Here is a 21,779-nt window from a genome sequence, read left to right as displayed (position 1 = left end):
GAATACTCCACAGTTCTCATTGTTGTCCGTTTTCCAACTTCTTAAAGGATTTATGCTTCAAAGCCACCAGGTTGAAGATAACATTAATTTCTGGGAGTAGACTTATAATTCCCTTGTCTGGGAAGCTTGCTTACCAGTATGCAAATTACCACAACCAGTGGTAATCTATTATGCAAATCACTACAATTAGTGGTTATTTACTATGCAAATCACTACAGCCAATGGTAATTTTCTTTCTTCTAACAAGATTACATAACGCCAGCCATAGGCTCAGTCTAAAGCTGTAAGGTTGTAAAGAAGGCTAGCTTTGGAGATAGAAGATTATGGTTTCACATAGAAATAAAGGGCGCCACCAGAACCAATTGAAGTAAATTATTTATCTACAAGTAAACTATGCTACTGAATTTTTAAAAGTAGATGAACAAGTATTATTGCCTCCTTCAAATATATCTAATCTAAAGGAAACGGGGATAAAGTAGTGAATGTAAGAAAGTCTGAAGGAAAAATCCAAGGCAAGCCACAATCCCTGAGTTTTGATCACTACTCACTTTCTCGATTGCCTTGTCAATTAGAGTTTAAAATGTCTGATCTCTCATGGAGGTTGTGAATGTTAAGGAGATGTTTGAGGATGTAAATGTCTCATAAAATATGTGAAATAAATTACACACTTCAGAAGGATGTAGCAAGACATTTATTTTTATCATGTATCAATAAAATTTTTAATATAGATGTGCTATCTGCATGTACACATCTGTATACCATGTGAATGCCTGGTGTCTGCAAAGGCCAGAATAGGGCGCTGTATCCCCTGGATCAGCATGGTTGTGAACCCCACCATGTGGATGCTGGGATTTGGACCCAGATCTGGAAGAACAGGCAGTACCCTTGACCATTGAAACATCTCTCTATCCCCTATATCAATAATCAACATTGTTTTTTACTCACTTTGATATCGAAACTATGCCTCCAAAGTTTTTTTCTTAGAAAATTATAGGACAGCAGTGCAAGATGCAGCCACCGCAAAAGCTTGGGAGCCAAAGTCCCTGGAAATTTCTGACTTTTGGAAGAGCTAGAAGAAGGTCAGAAAGGCATAAGCAATGACAAAGTTAGCTAGGGTCTAGGGCTCAGAGGCATGACACAAGATGGACAGGAATGATAATTAGACCTCCAAGAATCATTTCTAAAAACCTAATACACAGCCTTAAAATTGAAAATGAGCCTAAATACCCAGAAGCACTCAGTCTGTAAAATTTGTAACAGCATGAAGCCTTCCAATGGAGTGGTGGATCCAAGAGCCACTGTAGTACTGGCAAAGTGCAAGGATTCCCACAGCATCAAAGTCGTCCCGCAGGAACTTGGGAGCTTGATAACGTCAAAAGAGAATCTATGGCAGCGGCCAGGCCAGTTAGGCCAGTTAGTCCAATTACCTCCCCTGCCCAATCCAACCCAACTCTTGATTTTCCATAGTAGTGAGTTTTCTCCACATATCTGTAGACTTCAACATACTGGAAAGGACACCCACTCAGACTTCATCCTGACACACCGTTCGGATACTGGTCTTTCGAAATACTTAAATTGTGCTCTCTAACATCTTCCTTTGTACTGTGCAACATCTTCTGTCAAACATAACCCCTGTCTGCCTAGTTGAACTTCTGGGATCAAGAAGATCTGTTGAAATCAGTTTCCTTTGAGAGCCATAAGCACAGATAACGCAACTGTGAACGCATGCCGCACAATCACCTGCTGCTGGCACCCGGCCTGGGTTTGTCTTTGCCCACCCTGCCCTCCTACCATAGCTGCGTGGGGGCACTTAGAATAGATTGGAAGGCTTCGTGGGACTATTGGTGGAGTTGGGGGGTGCTTTCTTTCTTCTTCCTCACTCTTCCACCCAGACCCTTGGCCAAAACTCAGGTTGTAACCCTCCCTTTCCTCTGAAATTGGCCTCCGGTGAGGAATTCAGGACTTCCGGTCTCTCCACCTCTATCAAGTAGAGCTACTCCCACCTGCCTCAACTTCCTTGTTGCCCATCACCATCAACACTTGCTGTGCCCAGAAGCCATCAGATAAGGATGGGAGAACCTGACCTCCCTCGTTTAGCTCTGGACCACACTCGTTTACTTGCCACCAGCCTGAGAAGATAATGTCTGGTCCTCAGCGCTGCTGCCGTCAGTCAATGAGCTTGGAGCTGAGGACTCCAGGTGAACAGAGCAGTCTCAGGGCGATTCAGAGCAGCCAGCGCTCAGCGTCCTTTGTGGTTATGCCTGGAGAAAGGCCCTGCACGGAGAGCCTAAACACACGTGGTTCTCAGACCGGTCCTTTCCCCACAATTGTTTTGTTTTTACATATTGTAGAAGTTTGAACGGAGCTCTTGTGATACCACAACCGCTCATTAAATTTGATGTGGAGCCTGAAGGTTTCATCTTCCTCAGACCCTCGACAGGGACCTGGAGGAGTTCTGTGTCACTGTGTTTTTAGGTCGACGTGCCCCGCTTCCTGGCTCCTTGTTGCGCACTCCACTCTGCTTAGAATCACTAGATGATGAACTGTACATGCACACTAAAATTAAGGCAATGTGTGGTGTTGAAAAAAACTGTAAACGCAGAGACAAATGTATTTACAAATATGTTTATGGAAGCTTTATTTGCACTAACATGTTGAAAGTAATAATAAAGAAATGTCTTAGGGCTGGAGAGATGGCTCAGTGGTTAAGACTGCTCTTCCAGAGGTCCTGAGTTCAATTCCCAGCAACCACTTTGTGGCTCACAACCATCTGTAATGGGATCTAATGCCCTCTTCTGGTGTGTCTGAAGATGAGAGACAATGTACTCACATATATAAAATAAATAAATATTCAAAAAAGTGTCTTTAGATGATGCCTTAGCAGTTAAGGGAGTCTGCTGCTCTTACAGTGAATTTGCGTTTGGTTACCAGCACGCATGTTGGGAGGCTCACCATGTTGCTCCAGGGGATCTAATGCCTTCTCCTGGCCTCCTATGGTTCACTCATGTGTGATATATATACAGGTACACATACATGCACATACATTTTTTAAAATGAAAAAAATTAATTTCTGGGGATGATGGACAGCTTGGTGGGCATAGCACTGCTGTACAGCATGAGGACCTTCATTCAAATCCCCAGTACCTACATAAAATCTGGGCGTGGCTTCTCATTTCTATAGCCTAGGTGCTGGGGACAGACAGGTGTATCCCAAGAGCTAGCTGGCAGCCTAGTTTATCCAAAAATAATGATCTTCTAGTTCAGCTCATGAGACTGTTACCATGTTCCGTCTATATTCCTATAGTCTCAAAATGCTTTATTTCAGTTAGGATTATTATCATAGAAGAAGGCATGTTGATTCCAGTATTTTGAAATGGGAACAGGCTATTGCCATTTAGGTATATATTCTGTTTTCCTCACAAGCTAGTAAGTTTCTGGAGGGCAAGAATTATGGAACTTACTTCTTTGGATCATAATACACACCATTACCCCCGAATTAAAGTGCCCACTGACATTTTTCCAAGCAACAAATGACTGCTAGGTTTTTCACCCTCAGTCTAAGTAAGACGCAGAGAAGAGAAAAATGTGTCAAACTATTTTGTTTTCCAAAAATTAGGCTGTTGGGAGCAGTTCTGAAAGAGAATTAATACAAAGTCGGTTTAAGAAAACTGTGGGAATAGCCCGTGTAAGATCTGGCAGCGCTTGCTCCAGGAAGAGGAAGTCTCTGTCTGTGTTTTCCTCATGGAAAAGAATGGCATCTCCTCTCATGAGAAACTAAAGGGTGCAGTGCAAAAGGCTGGCTGCTTTCTACTGAACCCCCCCCCCCCCCCCCGCCCCGTGCGGACCAGGGTAGAAAACAGCGCATGGTGGCAGATCCTTCTCCACTTGGTCCCATCTGCTTAGTGGCACTGTGCCTACCTGCCAGATGGCTTGCTGGCTTCCCAGGGACAAAAGGCGCCAAAAGATGGCTTTTGAAGACAGTGTTACTGCCACCCTTCTGGGTCTCCTGCCTTGGTAACAACTCACCAGTGTTGGTGACTGTGTCACGCTTCACATGGATTTTTACAGTTGCAAGAATCAAGTGGCTCCCAGTGCTTTCTGAGGCCTTTCGGCCGGCTGCTGGTTGGATCGCGATCTTTCAGGTGCTGGGATACTCCTCCAGAAGAATCCCGATGCAAGGGAAAGACAGGATGAGACCGCCTAAGCAGCTGAAGCAGTAAACACCCACAGCATCTGTCTGATGACCTTCCGGGTCACCTGACTGGTAAATGAACAAGGGGAGGTGGCGGGTTGGCTGCGAAGCCAAAGCACTCTTTCGGCTAAATAAATGAATGAATGAATAAATGAATGAATGATTCTGTTCATTCAGGGAAGCTGGTCTTTTTTTTTTTTTTTTTTTTATTAACTTGAGTGTTTCTTATTTACATTTCGAGTGTTATTCCCTTTCCCGATTTCCGGGCAAACATCCCCCTAATCATCCCCCTAATCCCTCCCCCTCCCCTTCTTTATGGGTGTTCCCCTCCCCATCCTCCCCCCATTGCCGCCCTCCCCCCAACAATCACGTTCACTGGGGGTTCAGTCTTAGCAGGACCAAGGGCTAGGGAAGCTGCTCTTTAAGGTTGGGGTGTAACTCAGGTTTCTTCCCTGTGATGATACAGGTCCTGGATTGGGTCCCTAGCACCGCACAAAGAGCTATAAGAAGGAAAAGAAAATGGGGGAAGGGGATGTCATAAACACTAGGAGAAACTCTGCAAAATGTATTCATCCATGGCTGGTGGTCAGTCAGGATTGGTGGACACAATACGGAAGAAGTAGAAGAGGGGAAGAGCAGCTCTCCAGCATCAGGCTGTATGATGTACAGTGGAGACCACTCCTAAGTGTGCAAGTCCCGGTGGCAGGCTTGCAGTGTAGTAGGCCCAAAAGGGAGCAGCAGCAGATTTGAGGGTGGAAGACTCCATCTGCAGATCTGTTCCCCTGCACACCCAAAGTCACACACGCCAGTGGCGGTTGTTGGTATGGTTTTATCAGGAGCTCCAGCATCCTAACTTCCTGCTAAAGACATTATCAGTCCCTCAGCTTTTCTGTGCAGAGTTTCTCAGCTCACCAGAGCTTTTTCAGTTATTAGTTCTTTGTCAAAGCTGTTGTAGTAGATAAATAAGAATACGGATTGCTTCTGATGAAATTTTAAAAAATGAAAGTAACTCCTTTACACAAATATAGAATGAATACATAAGCTACAGGTGCTGCTCCTTTTCTGACAGTCTCCCTATGCAGCAATGGTTGGCCCAGAATTCTCTATTACAGACCAGAGTGGTCTTGAACTCACAGTGTCTTTGTACTCCTGATGTTGCAAATAAAGACATACACAGCCCCATTTGGCCTAACTATTTATATGACCAGAAAAATTTCAAACATGAACCAAAAAACACATCAAGTAGCAGCTATATGAACGTTTGAAAGCGCAGAAGTAGTTGTCTATGTCAGATGTAAACATTGGGTTTAACAAGAGAGAAATGTTACCTTTAGTATTTCACAGCTTCTGGGTTTCCATTGCATAGAAAAATCATGAAGTCAAGTCCAAGTGTATTCTTGATAGTGAGATGCCTCATGGCGTCTGGTAACAATATGCCACGCTCTCTATGTTCATATTTCCATCTTTTGAGTACACTGAAATGCATGTTCGTGAGTTACATACACAGGGCTCCTCTCTCAAGTTGTAGGTTGTCAGGACAAGGAGAACCAAGAGAGCTTGTGGCCAAAATGGCTTGGTTATATAGAAAAAAAGAGAAGCTCGGGGAAGGGAAGGGAAGCTTAGAGTCCAGAGAGGTTTAATATAGGGGGTTGGGAGGTGTGGATTGCTGAGGGGAACCAGGACTCTGTAACAGGCATTTATAGTGCCAAGAGATCATGGTGGCCAGCATCCACTTTCATATGCTAATAGGAACCCCAGTTGGCTATTTATCCTGAGCTTCTTTGGGGCCTAACACACTCAGCTGGTCAAAAGGCAGAGGATAACTGTCTATGGAGTGCTCGGCCATAAATCAAATATTGATACATGCTGAGCCCCATGGCTCAGGAAACAGCACATAAAATGTAAGAGACAGAGATAGGTGAGGACCAGGGTTAAACAGTATCTTATGGTCATGACTGGATACCTGCACCCAGGAAGTCACAGCAGCTGTGGATGACTGACCAGCAAACATTCCGGCAGGGTTGGGGGTGAGTTCATGAAGCCTCACTCGGGTTGAGGAACTATTTGGTTGTAGATGGTAGCTGAGAGGAGAAGAGTTAATTTCCTTTATGATCTAGTAGCCATATAGTGGCACTAATTGAACTAAGTGGGTCATAGAAATGAAATAAAAAAGAACATGAAGGCAGGGTGAGGACATGAGTCAATCTGTGAAGAGTTGCATGAGGAGCAAGAGCTGAATATATTTTAAATATGTATGTATAAAATCCTTAAAGAATAAATGAAAACATTCAAAGAGAATTCCAGTACAATTAGTGTCTGCTTGGAGATTTCACATACAGAAACACAACTCCTTTTATATCAAGATGCTTTTAAGAATATCAGGTAGCAATAAATCATGCTTAAAGACTTTATGCTTCCTAGATATAAATCTACACCTTTCGAGGAGTCTCACCAGATCTGCATTCACAGAAAAAATATGCCTCAACACCGTTGGTTTTATCTTAACCGTTGCAATCCTGCTCAAGGCCCCAACAGAGGTTCACCTATCAAAAAGAGGGAGAAGGCATAGCAACTGAGACATAACTTGATTGAGAGCTACCAAAATTACATGTGTCACTACACCACCTAAGCATGCTTCTCCTTTGATGAACGCACTTCCACACTTGGGCGGATCTTATCCTTTCCCAGAGTACCTTTCTATCAGCCCTCATGCATAAATACTTGTTAAGCTTTCTATCTGGTAACGCCAACTCCGCCTTATACTGGCTCATCTTGGAAATTGTTTCTGTTATCAAATCAAGAGTGCCAAGTTCACCTGAAGGATGAATTTAAACTGATGCATCTGGTAGCAAGGGGGTAGTGACTGGCTCGTACTCACCCCACTGATACTTCTACTTCAGGATTCAATATTGTGTGTGTGTGTGTGTGTGTGTGTGTGTGTGTGTGTGTGTGTGTGTTTTCTTTTCTTTTTCTTTCTTTTTTTTCTTAGGGGAAAGTTAAATTCTAAGAAATCATTGGGATTTTACCCATAATAGTTGGCTTTTTTCCCCTAAATTGTCTTACTCCCATAGTCTACTTGATCATCAAGAAGGTCTATTTTATTTCACTTTGAATTCTTTTACTCTTTTTTGTTAGCTTTCTATTGATTCTTTGTGAGTTTCACACCCTGCATCTCAGTGCCAGCCATCTCCTCATCCCCTCGCATCTGCCCTTGTGTGTCCCACACACTATCCTTCTGTCCCCACATCTTCACTTGTGAATGTTCATTGCAATGAGTCATTCATTGGTCTGGTTCAAGATCTCTGGCTTCTGCCACACCATCAAAATCAGGTCCTTATTGGGTCCTCCCACTCATCCTGTTGTTGCTCTATGACATGGAGATCCTGCAGCTTTGGAACAGAAGAACCGGCCCTTTCACATGTCCTAATCATTCACAGATGTTATAGATTTTGGAGTGAGGCATCTCAGAGCCCTGGATCTGGCCCTAAGTGGTAGGAGAACCGTTCAGCCTACTGTCTCTCCTTTATCTACACCTCCAGGCAAGCTCTCCAGCACTGCTCTGGCCAGGCCACTCAATGTTGTTATTGGCAGGTGGCAGGGTCAGCTCTACCGCTCTCATGCCCTTGGGACCAACTCATCTGCACCCACACCTCCAAAGCCACCTCCACTCTGCTACCCATTCAAGTCAAAGGGTCTACTCCCATAAATACTGTAGCCTGTGATAGGCTGGGCCAGCTCTCCCGCTCTCAAGCCCTTGGGACTGGCTAAATCTTGTCTTAGCCATCAGGGCCAGCTCCACTGTGTTTGTTACCCAGGTGAGGTATGGGACTCTCTCTCCTGAGTACTACAGCCAGCGAAGGAGGAGGGCTTTTTCTCCGGCTTTCATGACTCCAGGGCCAGCTCTCCCCAATGCTGCAAGCGATGAGGGGCAAAGGGCAGGAGAGCATCACCCACTCTCACACTGCCTCATGGCAGATGAGTAGCATAGCCAGCTTTCTCTCAGTCTCATCCTCAGAGCTGGGTCATCCATCTCTCCTGGAAAGGTTAGCACTACTGTGCTGGCCAGGGGAGGTGCAGAGCCTTCTCTCCCAAGTGCTACAACACTGGCTCAGGCAGTGGAGTAAAGCTGGCCCTACTGGCAAGGGTATGAATAGGCCTGCCCTAAAAAGCCGGAGTGTCGGGGAGCTGACCCTGACACTTGTCTGCCGTCAGGTGATATGGGCATGGAGGTGATGCTCCTTGCCACTGTGGCATTCAGGAAATCTGTCCACGGGGGTCACGAGGTCTGCAAAGCTAGCCCTGCCCCTCACCAGCTGCAGCCCTTGGGAGAGCAGACCCTGTATATTGCCTGAGTGGGCGGGGCCCACCTCATGAGGGGCAGGACCAGCTCACCTGCCCTCCTTAACCCAGGGCCAGCTCTCTCAACTTCCACAGGTGGTGTGAAGTGGGTGGGGCAGGACGTCCTCACTGCACCCATGCCACCTCACCGCTGATGAATGGTGGGGCCAGCTCTACCACGTTTTTGCCCTCCGGGCTGGCTCACCTGCACCACCTCTACCAGGGTTAGCTCTGCTGTGCTGTCCAGGTGAGATGCAGGGCCCGCTCTCCCAAAAGATGCAGCTGGCAACTGGTAGCAATACCTTTCCCTGGTACCTGATACCTTTGACTGGTAGCTCAGGACCCTGTAGTCAGCTTTCTCGATTCCCGGAGGTGGCAAGGGGCAGAGATCAAAGACATTACCTCTGCGCCTAGGCCACCCTATGACAAGTGAGTGGCAGGGTCATCTCTCCCACACTCGTGCCCTCAGGTAAGGCTCGCCCATACCCTCAGCATCAGGGCCAGCTGCATTGTGCTGCCTGGGAGAAGTACAAGGCTTGCTCTCCTAAGTGCAGCCAACAGTGTGAGATAGGGCCATCTCTCCAGAGCATTGAGTCCACTGAGGGGCTGGGCTAGTTTTGCATTCCCTGGACATCCAACCAAGGACATCTGCATGTCCTCTAGTAGTAATAGGAGCCACAGAATCGTCACAGAGCCATGGACTCAGAGGAATAGCCTGGGCCAGGACCTCACCCTGGCCACAGGTAGCAGGGCTGACCACTCCCACCAGACTATTCCTCTCCACTCTGAGTCTCTGGTTCCATCACTCTTCACAATGCCCAAGCTGTTCCACGTCTCTTTTCACCCATCTGATCCGCACACATTCAAGCATTGTGGTGGCTCCCACTGCGGGCTGTTTACATGGCTGTCAGGCCATGGTTGACAGTCTGCATCCACACTGCATGGCATGTTGGCAAATAGGTGTCTATGGCCCGTCTGTGGCATGCACTGGAGAGCAGGGTGGCATGGTAGTCTTCAGGTCTCTGTCAGTCTTCCTTCTTCCATGCGCTGCCTGGATTTGATTTGATTTTTTATGAGTCCTAGGCATAAAACAGTGTCAGCCACCAAGCCAGGCATCAAGGTAGGATGAACAAAGGACGGCCATCTGCTCTGTCTCTGGAAGGTGCCTCTTTGCCCATTGCCAGGGATTGAATTCTTTTCCCCTTTTCCCCCCCCACAGGACTAAGCTTGTCTCCTTCACTCACCACGGGTAACTGGTCGTTATAGCCTGGTCTGTAATGTGCCTGATGGAGCTACCCCTGCAGTATTCATTTTAACTGGAGTTTCCCTGAATACAGGGAAACACAGGCTTGCTTATGGACAGTTTTGCTTAGAAAATGTTACCAGGGAGCTAAACTGAGAGAAAAGGAAAGCAAAGGGTAGAAGGTGACATTTTGCAAGTGACAGTTGCCGGTTAGGCCGTTAGGCTAATCTTTGTAGGGGGCGCTAGTAAATGAGTCCCTGGTGGACTGTTCCTTGCAGGAAGAAAGGCAACTTCTCGCCACTTTACAGCACATCCCTCATTGTTTGAAAGTATTCACACCATGAATGAGTACCATGTGAGTTCCCACTCATACCCACACACCCCTATACTGCAGAGGCCTTAGGGCAGAAAGCAGCAAGTACATAGACAATGGTGTAGGCTCCAGGAGGCTTTGGAGGCACTCGGCTGGATTGCTCAAACCAGGTACAGAATCAGTAATGACTGCTGGAGAAGGTGGGTTCTATGAAGATGAGAAGAGCACTCAAATTCCATTCATTTTGGGGAAAACGATATTCAAAAGAAACCAAAATTTTAATATTAGAAAGTAATTGCTATTTAGGCATATTTATATTTAAATGCATGTCATGCTTTAGGGATAGCTATTCTCCATAAAAGTGATATCATTGGAATCAAATATTTATTCCTATACTTATATGATGAATTTCAGTATTATTTCTTCTATTCCCAAGGAAAGTAAAGTTTCATCAAGTAGGACTATCTAATTCCATACAATATCATCTAAAATAAAACAATAGAAAAGCCAAAAACAATATAAAAATAAAAAATAATACTCAAGAGAAAACATTATAAATTAAATCAAGCTAGGTGCTTTTTCATATTAACATTTTTCTGTCTTTTTGTGACTCTCTAGTCTACAACAAATCCAAGTTCCCTAATGAGGCTACAGTGAAATATTCACAGAACAATGCTAAACATTTCTCTTTTGTATTTCTTTTAGTCTTTTAGATTTAAGATAAAAAAATATATATAATCATTCCCACTGAGCTGGATTTTTTTTCGTCAACCTGAATGGACAATAAATTCCTTCCTGGAAAGGCGATTTCTTGCCCTTGACTCACTTCCCGGTTGATATAATCATTTGTGAAACAGATTAAGGAACACCTTTGACATTGGCCTGTGGCTTTCAGATTGCTATGTAGCTATTCTTCTGCACATTAAAATCTGAACAAACGAATCACTAGCAGGCTGGAAGAAAAGAAATACACGTGTAAAAGAAAGCAAAGGAGCAAGGCTGGGGAATTGTTGGAAGGAGCAGTAGGCTGTAATCTAGTTAGTAAATAATACAGCAAACGAGGGCACAATGTAAGTGAAAGGAACACGCTGGTTGGCCTGAGGAGATTTCATAAAAATTTTGGCATTTGCACAGTGGGAAAAATCGCCTAGCCTATTCACATCAGCTAAAGCATTTCTTGTTACATTTTTTTTTTTTTAAGAACAAAAATTAAAGCAAAGTGGAAGGTTTCCAAGCGGCGTTCTAATGGATTTGTTTGTTGTGTGACTCTTTGCTTCACCCTATGTAAAAGCATTCTTTTAGGACACCAGGGAACCAGGTGAATTACCTAATTCGCCTCGGCAAGTTTCCATGTGTGAAGAAAATAAGGCAGAACACTTCTTAAGAACCAACAATCTTTATCTCCAGCTGTCCAGCCATGTAAGTTGATTTGTCTATTAAACTACTTCAATCCCCAAATATTCATATTAGCTTGAAATGTATAGAAAATTAGATAAGAAAAAAATCTACAATCCAACACCTAAAACCACTGAACATTGTGATGGCCTTATAAATAATTTTAGTGTCTACCGATGCAAAGAACAAGCATGCATATACAACAAGCCTATGTCAGCAAAACAAAATAGAGCATAGTGTAATCATTAGTCTTTTTTGGCTGCTCCCAAATTCCTTCTGTGCTAGGAAATGGCCTCCATGCAAACACACATGAGTGGACACCCACACCCACACATGCATGCATATACATGTATACGTAATAAATCTGCCAAACAGACATAGCTAGCCGAAGTGTCAAGGAATCCCACCTAGAGAATCCCCTCGTTATTGAGGAAACTGGGGTTTCCTCTCAGAGTTCTTAGTTTCCTTAACTAAAACAAATTAAGGACAGATTTAGGAGGAGACTTGAGAACAATTTTATAGAATTTAAAAGATCCCCTCCCTGCAATCCTGAGCCAGCAAGCTGCAGATCTCAGTAGCTGTCTGGAGGAGGAGGAGGACAGGAAAAAGAAATGGAGGCTTTCATTCTTGATTTAGGCTCAGAGGTTTGACGAACAAACACAAGGCAGAAAGGAAGGAACTTCAGAGAAAGAGTTAAGAAGCCCAAAGTGGCAGAGGAATCACATGTGTACTTGGGACAGAATCCAAAAGGAAGAGAAGACAACGGAAAAGTCAGTCCTTTCTGAGTCAGAATTCTGAACAGTGAACAGACCTAACAGAATCTTCTGGTATCAGGGATACTAGGAAGGAAACGTGTTTTTTTCATTAAGGGAACAATTCATCCTTTAAACAAGGCTTTAATGTACCTGCCCTTTTGAGGGGCGGTCTCTAAGCTAGGTGATTGACAGGTCCAGCCGAAGTAATTCTTAAGGGAAGAAATAATGGTTCGTTATAAAAGTCAGAAGTAAATACTTTTCTTTTGACCAGGAAAAGATAGCTTTAGCCCTAATAGGCCTAGAGAGAGTCCTGATTGAAGCTACTATAGTACATATATGTGTATGCCCTCTATGACTGAATTATGAGTTGGAAACAGAAATTGACATGACGGCTTCTGAAAAAAATTCATGGGCCTTGCTTAGAATGTAAAAATGATTCTGATTTTTGAAAGTACTCAGTACAAAAATGAAAAAGAATGAAAAGAAAAAATGTAAAATTCAAAGTCTGAAATTGAATCATTCTTTTTTTATTCAAAATATTTACAATAACATTTGTTCTATTTTTATTGTTTTAAATGGTCCTGATAGATATACAATTTTCAATTTCAAAAAAATCTTCATGTGATTTGATCTTATATCCTGTTTCTAAGTTCCCCTTGATCTGATTTTGACATTTTTTTCCTCATTATGGCCAGACATTAGGATGTATACTTGTAATGCTAGCTGCTGGGAAGCTACGGCAGGAGAATTGCCTCAAATTTCAAGTCCAGATAGAGCTACACAGTGAGGCCTATCTCAAAATAAAAATGAATAAATAAAACAAAATATTTCCCAGCATAGTATAATCTCTCCAGAGTATCACCCTATTGTAATTATTATAGTCAAAATGGCTGTATTACCTAGGTCATATTATCTGTATCATCTATGTTATAACCTAGAGTTTCCACACAATCTCCACCAAAATTCTAACACTACTCTTTATTCTACTGGAAAAAAAATTGAAAATTTACATAAAAGCACAAAAGGTCCATAAATAGCAGCACTGTTGGAGGTATAATATACCTGATTACAAATGATATTAAATCACAGCAACAAAACTGCATTGTACTGAAAATACAATAGCAGAGAGTAATATTGGATAGGATAGGATAGGATAGGATAGGATAGGATAGGATAGGATAGGATAGGATGGGATAGGTAAGGAATAGGGCTCAGAAATTACAGAGCATAACTACAGCTATCCAATCACAGATAAAGGTATCAAACACGACTAGAGAAAAGATAGCTACTTCACCAAACGGTCTTAGGAAAATTGGGTACCGGTATATGAAACAGTGACACTAGATCTACATTTCTCCCCTGGCCCCTCCCCAACAATCTGCCCCAAAACAACTCATGACAACTCAAAGGCCTTACTAAAAAGAACCCCAAATCTGAAACTGCTAGAGGGAATTACACCATGCCTTAGGCACAGGCGAGGACTTTCTGAGGAGAGTCCCAGAGTCTTCCCACCTGCCCTTGAAGCTTCTGTACTGCCTTCATCTTGTTTGAGAGTGGTGAGGTTTCTGTTTTGTTTTGAAATTTTAGCAATTCCTTTTCCTTTGGAGAACTCGTATGTTACTCTGGGAGTGTACGTATTTCACTTTTGTTTATTATTTGCCATACTTCTTGAATAGCCTCCTAAAGCTCAGAGAATATGGTTTAGCAATAGAAGTGACTTATCAGAAAGAACTCTCCTACAGCTATTACTGTCTGTGACCATGATGACTGTATTTTGACACGACTTGACTTTCAATAACCAATTCTTTGCTTTAAATCTTGCCATTTGAGTCTATGGGGCAGGCTATGGTTGAAATTACATAGGCCTTAAAACATATGTGTGTGTGTGTGTGTGTGTGTGTGTGTGTGTGTGTGTGTATGTGTGTGTGTCTATATATATATACATATATATATATATATATCAGTTCTTAGATCTTTACTAATTTTGCTTTTATTTAGTCACTGTTTGGAGAGACTTCATATAAAACCTATGATTTAGGGCTCTGTCCTATTTTCATTTGTTTGCTTAATGGAAGAGAAAATGCTAACCTTTCCTCATTGTTCTTAGGTGAGAAAGGGGAATTGCAGTAGCTGATGACTGACTGATTCGTCTGAAAGACCTTTCATCTCGTAACTAGCAGGTGGCTTTTAGGCATGGCCCTGTAGCTGGCTGGTGTTAACAATCTGTCCAGACATCTATGCAAACATTACTTCAGACAGAGAGGCTTACAAACACCATAAATGTATCTCCTCCTTGCTCTCAGGCTAGAGGACCCTGATGAAGTTCCTGGTTGACTGGATAGCTCTTGAAAGCCTCCTTCCTCTTGACTATGACTTCCTCTTAAGCCCTTGAATAGCTGAAACGATGTGCATTTTGTACCCTATCTCTTTAAGGTTTATTTTATAGAGATAACTTTGTTCTTCAGGCATAGATAAGTTTGTTTTTCATGTGTTATAGGAAAGGATATTCTTCACACCTATAATGGTCTATACACCATTTTAAGGAGATTTAGAATGACTTCTGTTATGATGAGGCGTTCAATTTTAATTGATGAGCCAAAGGAGACTAACACTTTGATAGCTGGTCTCAGGAGGAGGAAATGGCCAAATAAAATCCTGGTGGCTAGCTTTAATAATGTAATCTAATGGTGTTTAGCAAGGCAGAGGGAATGGGGAAGAAGGGCACAGCCTGTCAGAAATATATTTGTCATGCTTGAGCTGGATAGAGTCCCTTTTAAAAAGGAATATAAGAAAGCTTTAAATTGTAGACAAGGCAGGTGGAAAGAAATAGCTTGAATCCTTAAAAAATGTTAGATGATGAAAAGGGCACTTGATGTGGCTCCCTTTCCAGAGTGCTGCTGAGGCAATGCCTGAAAGGACTGGGGTCTCTACAGAGACCTTCGCAGGCCATTGCATCAAGGAAGGTGAAGCCTAACTTACAATAAAGACCCCAAGATGCTGATGTAAGAACCATGGGACATCAACTAGAAGAAACAGTGCACAAAAAGAGGTCATGTGAGCTTCAGGTCCCACAGCTTGGGTGGGGTGTGGCCTTTCAGAGCCCAGATGATTCTATCCTAAGCCCCAGGTGGTATTTGCCCTGCTGGAATGAGACCTTGCTTTGATCTGACTGTTATTTGCCATGATTGCATTTTTTGTTTTCCTTAGGAATGGAACTATTTAATTATGCCAGTGCATCGAAAGGTTGCCTTAAGTATCAGAAGAGACTAGACTTTAGACTTTTACAAAATGTTGGAAGTGTTGAAGACTGACTATAGGGACTCCTGAAGTTTGGACTAGATCCATTTTGCATCATGAGTTGACATGAACCTACAGAGACAAGAGACAGAGTATGTAGCTTAAAGGTTATATGTTTAGTTGTCAACAGATCTAGAAAGACCTAGGGAGACAAACCTCTAGGCCTTGTAGTAAGGGGCTTTCTAGATTGGATTAATTAAGACACTTAAACATACTCAAAACGTGGGTGGCACCAGTCCATGTGCTGAGCTCCAAGACTGTATAAAGAGGAGAAAGTAGGTTAAGCATCAGTAGCTTTCTGCTTCTAGACTGTGGCTAGAGAGTGACCAGCTGTCTCCAGCTTCTGCTGCCACAAAAAGACTGTACTTTCAAACTCTGAGCCAAACTGAACCTTTCCTTCCTTCTTTCCTTCCTTCCTTCCTTCCTTCCTTCCTTCCTTCCTTCCTTCCTTCAAGTTATTTTATCAGGCATTTTTTTTTAATCACAGAAATAAGAAAGTAGGTAAAACAATGTCCATAGAAAAAACACAACTTTGTTTAAAATAGAATGCTTTCCCATTTTGCTTGGGATGCCCTCTCCTAGGTTTTAGATTTAAAAATTTACAATAGACATCACAAAAATTTTATTTTTTCCATTTATTGTCAGTACTAAAAGAACCACTAATATAACCAATAAGGCAGCTCAGTGGAGAAAGGTACTTGTTACCAAGCCAGATGACCTAATTCTGTTCGTGGAACCCAAGCGGTTGAAGGAGAAACCTGATTATTACAAATTGTCCTCTGACTTCCATACATATACCATGGCATATGCATCAAAGTATAATGATATAAATATATATTATTAATATGATATAAAATAATATGCCTGATATAATATGTATTATATAAATATATAAAATATATTACACTTTGTTGGGTGTATATATACACACATGCATGTATATATGTATAATTATATTTAATATATTCATTACAAAAATATACATTGAAGTAATTTATAGGGGTATTGCTACACCTTCTTCTGCTCCTAGATATCTACAGGGCATTTTTATGCTCACTGTAGGCCATAAAGCTCCCAAATAGAAGACCTGGTATTTTTATAAACCATCTGTAAGCCTAAACTGGGCAGATTCTGAGCTATTTTAACCTAATTAGTCTATTAATAACCAGATAAATGCCCCATTATTTGCCAACTGAGTCCTGCTGTGTTCCATGTGTGTTCACCGGGTGAGCTTCCCTTGACCACATGCTCATGATTCATTTTGCCTCATGGTGACCTCCTTCCTCTTCCTCCGTCTCTTCTCCTCACGGTCCCCACCTGAGCACTCCTACTTGATCTGAAGTTCCATCTTCCTCTCCCCATTGCCCAATCACAGGGTCTATCTTTTTATTACCCAATCAGATTGTTGGGGAACATTCTTGATAGCACTTTATTTGGGCGCTATATGGGACATAGTGGATATAGAAATGCCCTGTAGATGTCTGGGAGCAGAAGGAGGTGTAGCAAAACCCTATAAATTACTTCAATACAATGCCCATGTCCAGACTGCATACTGATCTTGGGGCCTAGCACTAAGCATCTGAATACACAGTGCACAAGACCAACCCCAGCAAATATACATTTCTAAGGAATTACAAGTGAAATCACAAAGTACGTCTGAAATTCAGCTTCATTGTAGGAAGCCATGGCAAGCTGACTAGCTGGAGAAAAACTTGTTTTAGCTAAAGAGGGAATGCAGGCTGGGGAGAGAGCTGCCAGCAACATGCTTGCTTTGCAATCAAAAGGAATTTAATCTGATCCCCAGAACCCACACAAAATTGCTAGTCATGATTGGTGACACACACTGGGACTGGGGATAGGCAGATGCTTGTGTGTGGGGGGGTGGTTTCAATAAGTTGCCAGTCCAACCTACACAGTGAGTTCCATGCCAAAAAGAGGTGCTACATTGCAAAAGCAAACAAACGACATAAGCAGTGTTTATGAAAAGAGGTCAGAGGTTGTCCTGTAGCCTGCAGACGTATAGGCAATGTGTGCTCATGCATGCACACTGACATGTGCACCTGTACACATACCAACACACTATGAATGTGCATGTACACACACACACACACACACACACACACACACACACACACACACACACACACACACGGCGGGGAGCAGGTGGCACAGTTGAAACTTTCATACGGAATCTGAAGTACCATACTGTCTAAGCACTTTTCTCTTCTTCTTTTTCTTCTTTCTTTCTTTCTTTCTTTCTTTCTTTCTTTCTTTCTTTCTTTTTTTTTTTTTGTTGTCATCTTTATTGTTGTTGTTTGAGGGACAGGGTTTCTCTACATAACCCTGGTTATCCTACAACTCCCTATGTAGACTAGGCTGATATCAATCTCATGGAGATTCACCTGCCTCTGCTTCGATATACAGTGCTGGGATTAAAGGTGTGGGCCATCATGCCCGGTAAGCATTTATTTAGAAATAGAAGAAAGGATTTCTAGTCAACTCTTTGAGTGTTCACATTAGTAGAGGAATTAAAACTTAAGAGCTGTGAACTGGGATGGGGGAGTTAATGTGAGAAGCAATAAAAACAAAGATATAAAATAAAATAGTTAAGAAAGAATTGCAGAGGTAACTCTAAGAATTAAACAATTATTTTGATGGTGTAAGGGACATTGCTGCCTACTGTGGTTTGGATGTGTATATTGGGTACGTTCCCTCATATTGCTGGGACTTTGGCCACCAGAGTGGCAATGCTGAGAAGCAGTGAAACCTTTAGGTTATGGTAATCAATGCAAGGTAACTAGGTCATAAGGACATTGGCAAAGGAGGAGATTAATGCTTGCCTCCCCAAGTGAATTAATTCTTGTCTCGGTTCCTCTCTTGTTATGTTATCTTTGTCTATCTACTTGTGACATTGTGACCTTATGCACTACCTCGTGTTCAACAGAGACGGAATACATGGGGCTGTTCAGTCTTGGCTCTTCACCCGCCCAAACTGTGAACTTCTTCTGTCTATAAAATGACTAGGCTTGGACACCTTGCAAATCTATCAATCAGTCAGTCAGTCAGTCAGTCAGTCAATCAATCAATCAATAGTGGGCAGATAGAGAAATAAAGAAATAAATAAATGACACTCACATGCCAAAAAAAAAAAAAAACAAAAAACAAAAAACAAACACACAAAACCAGAAAGACTAAACAGTGATCAGATACAAAAAGAATGAAAGGATGAAAGTAGAGGGAAAAAAATCTATTTACAAAATATAGATGAAAGTGTGACCTTCTTGTTGAGTTGTGACTAAGGTTTCCAATTTTGGAATAATTACAAAAACAATAATTGGAAATAAGCTTGTTTTTAAACACAAAGTTGAGGAAAGTATCAATTTTGTGTGCATCCTGGTATGTTGTAAAGCCCCTTTCAAGACTTTTTCTTCTTCATCTTTTTGTGCTTTTCATGTGACTTTGTAGATTCCCTCTCGTGTGGTAGACTCTTCCTCCATGTCTTGATATCGGGGATGCTCCTGTGACTGGAGTTGGCCCATAAAACTCCGTGTGAGTGACACTGTGCCAGGTCTCATCAGGCTTCTGTACTTTCTCTCCTCTCACCTCCCTGAGATCACGGAAACAAGCTTGTGGTAGCGCACCCGAGGGACATGCATGAGAGAATCATCTTACACGGAGCTAGCTGTAATAACGTCAACACGCAAATTCCCAACACAGGCAATTCTAGAAGGGAGCAGCCAGGCATAGGACAGATCAGCACAAACTACCCTGCTGACCTGGGGTTTCCTGAACAAAATTGAGTCATTATTATTATATGTCAAAGCTTTACCAAAGTTGACCGACCATATCACAGACATAATGAGCAGAAATACATTTACACTAAGGTGAGAACATGGGCTCCGTGAGACGTAAAGAAAATCAGTTGAAAGATGAAGAGGAAATGAGAAAGGAGACAATATTGGCTCTGAGCATGGGCCACCTTGAATTTCTTTATTGCCAAACAGATGTAAAAGCAAACTCTAGGTAAGAGTATGCAGGGCTTTAAGTGTTACGAAGGTTGTGCGTATAAACAAGTTTGTTCATTAAAATAACAGAAATATTTGAACATGTAAGCTTTGGGAATTATACTTTGTATTTCTTATAAAAACTTGAGTGAATATGCATTTTGATGTGCTAAATAATAAGCAAATTATAAGTAATGTCACTAGTACTTTTATAAACTATTTTTTCCAACTTCAAATTCACTCTCCAGCATGCCGAGTAGAAGCAAATATGATTATTTTTATTAAGTGATGACTCTGTCAGGCAGTGTGTATATACTTGAAATAAGTAATCCTTAATTCTATTTTAAAATATCCTGAAAATTTATGCTGTTTTCTCTGTTTAATAAGAATGGAACATTTATGCATAAAACAATTGGTGATTAGCATTTCCACGAGCTGAGAACTGGCAAGATCACACGGCTGTTTTAAATTTGGGTCTAAGTGTAATATTGTTAAAATGGTTTCTTCTAAATAAAAGGCAGCAAATAATAATTCTCAGTTATAAAAGTCCATGAGCCAGAGGCCAGGCCAAACTGGACTCCAGAGAGTGGGCTCCACTACAATGAGAAAGTATGTGGTGCAGACATGGGGGAAAGAGAGAAGCAGAGCGGGTTGTGCACTATGAAGAGAGAAGGAACTGGAAATCAGAGGATGGTGAGGAACAGCCATCTGAGGCCATGTCGATGTCCATGTGCTGCCCCTCACCAGGTACGGCATGCAGCAGAGATGGCCCCACCCCTCATCTGGACAGGGCAGAAGACCTGGCAGGCTGATCACCTCAGTTCCCGCCTAGGCCCAGATCCAGAGCTCTAAGTTGGCCCACCCCAACATCTACTCCACTGATGATCTTCTGGAGCCAATGGAAGAGGCCATTACTGCAGAACAAAGCTCCAGGATATCTGAGAGAAATCCTGATGTGGGCCCAGCATTGATGGTGTAACAGAGGCCTGGGGCCTTGAACCAAAGCAATGACCCATTGCAATGACCATTTTCAACTAAGCTGTTTGGACAAAAGGGTATACTGTGTAATATACTACATCAAACTGCGGCTCCCACTGTGAGATTTTTGTTTTTGTTTGTTTGTTAGGTTAACTTTTATTTTATCTTTAATTTTCCATTGAGGATAGATTACAAAGGTGGAGGTGCACATATGGAAAGACTTGGAAATGTGTGAAGTTGGGGGTTCATGATGTACAATTCACAAAGAATCAATAAAAATTTATGAAAAGAAAAGTCCACATCATAATAAAAGTCCTAGGGGAATGCGAGCATGGTAGCCCTGCTTACAATCTCCCACTTTGGAGTTAGAGAGAAGAATGTGAGAGCCTGAGTCTGAGGCAGGCAGATCACAGGGTGCACTCAAGGCTAGAAACCCCTCTGCGTCTCAAAGTAAACAAATAATTAAATAGTGGGAGATTGAAAAATTATGGTAGATGGTGCCTCATTTTACCCTGTTCACCTTTGAATAATAGACAATATTTATTGAAAAATTAATAAATCAAAATGACTGTTTGGCAAGACAGAATGACACTATAAAGCAAGACAAAAGAAAAAAATGAAAGAAAATAAAATAAAAAGAAAGCAAGTGGTTAAATATCAAACCTCGGCGGATATTAATGCTTTGAACTCCTACATGAAACCAAGAGATTATCTCATTTGTTTAAAAATCTTAAAATACTGAGATATAGCTTTAAGTCAAGTCAAAATACATAAGGGCAAGTAGCAAATGACTTATTAAAGATCATATATATAATGGCACTATTAAGTTCACATGGATATATTTATATATTCATCTGTGCAAATTTTAAATACCCAGCAAATTCACATTTGTACAAGTCATGTCAAAACATCTAAATTATACAAAGGAAAACAACTATAAGGAAAAATTTATAACACTGTTGTTTCCTATGAAATGTAATGCCTATTGTTCCTTGGAAAACTCACAGAATTCACATTCTTCTAAGAAGAAAACATTCTAGGAGAGGGTATTTAGAAACAAAGTAGAGAAGAACCAAGAGTTTCTTGAGGGTTAAAATTAATTGTTTAAGGAGATTATAGATAAATAACTCTTGTTTGTATGTTGACAGGAGCCTTGCTGAGGATAAATTTTTAATGACTGGAGTTGGTTTAATAAAGCCAGGAGCAGTACTGATGGCTATTCTCTCCAATTGACTAACGTTGGAGCCTCTGCAGCAGAGAGAGG

The 21,779-nt window shown here is 42.0% G+C and overlaps 1 protein-coding gene across 1 annotated transcript in view; it reads right to left on the bottom strand.

The window, feature by feature from the left end:
* Positions 1–13,778, bottom strand: part of LOC134486093 (uncharacterized) — a 48,084-nt gene extending 34,306 nt beyond the window's left edge. Inside the window, exons 1-5 of the mRNA XM_063284874.1 lie at positions 13,749–13,778; positions 10,155–10,293; positions 8,680–8,950; positions 6,156–6,273; positions 2,445–2,590 (exon numbers count right to left, since the gene is read on the bottom strand). Of these exons, the coding sequence (XP_063140944.1) occupies positions 2,445–2,590; positions 6,156–6,273; positions 8,680–8,950; positions 10,155–10,293; positions 13,749–13,778 (704 nt within the window). The remainder of the gene's footprint in view (positions 1–2,444; positions 2,591–6,155; positions 6,274–8,679; positions 8,951–10,154; positions 10,294–13,748) is intronic.
* Positions 13,779–21,779: the final 8,001 nt, after the last annotated feature.

This window comes from Rattus norvegicus, chromosome 3 (genome assembly GCF_036323735.1).
Source record: "Rattus norvegicus strain BN/NHsdMcwi chromosome 3, GRCr8, whole genome shotgun sequence".
NCBI classification, from domain to species: domain Eukaryota; kingdom Metazoa; phylum Chordata; class Mammalia; order Rodentia; family Muridae; genus Rattus; species Rattus norvegicus.
This window is presented reverse-complemented; position numbering and strand designations above follow the sequence as displayed.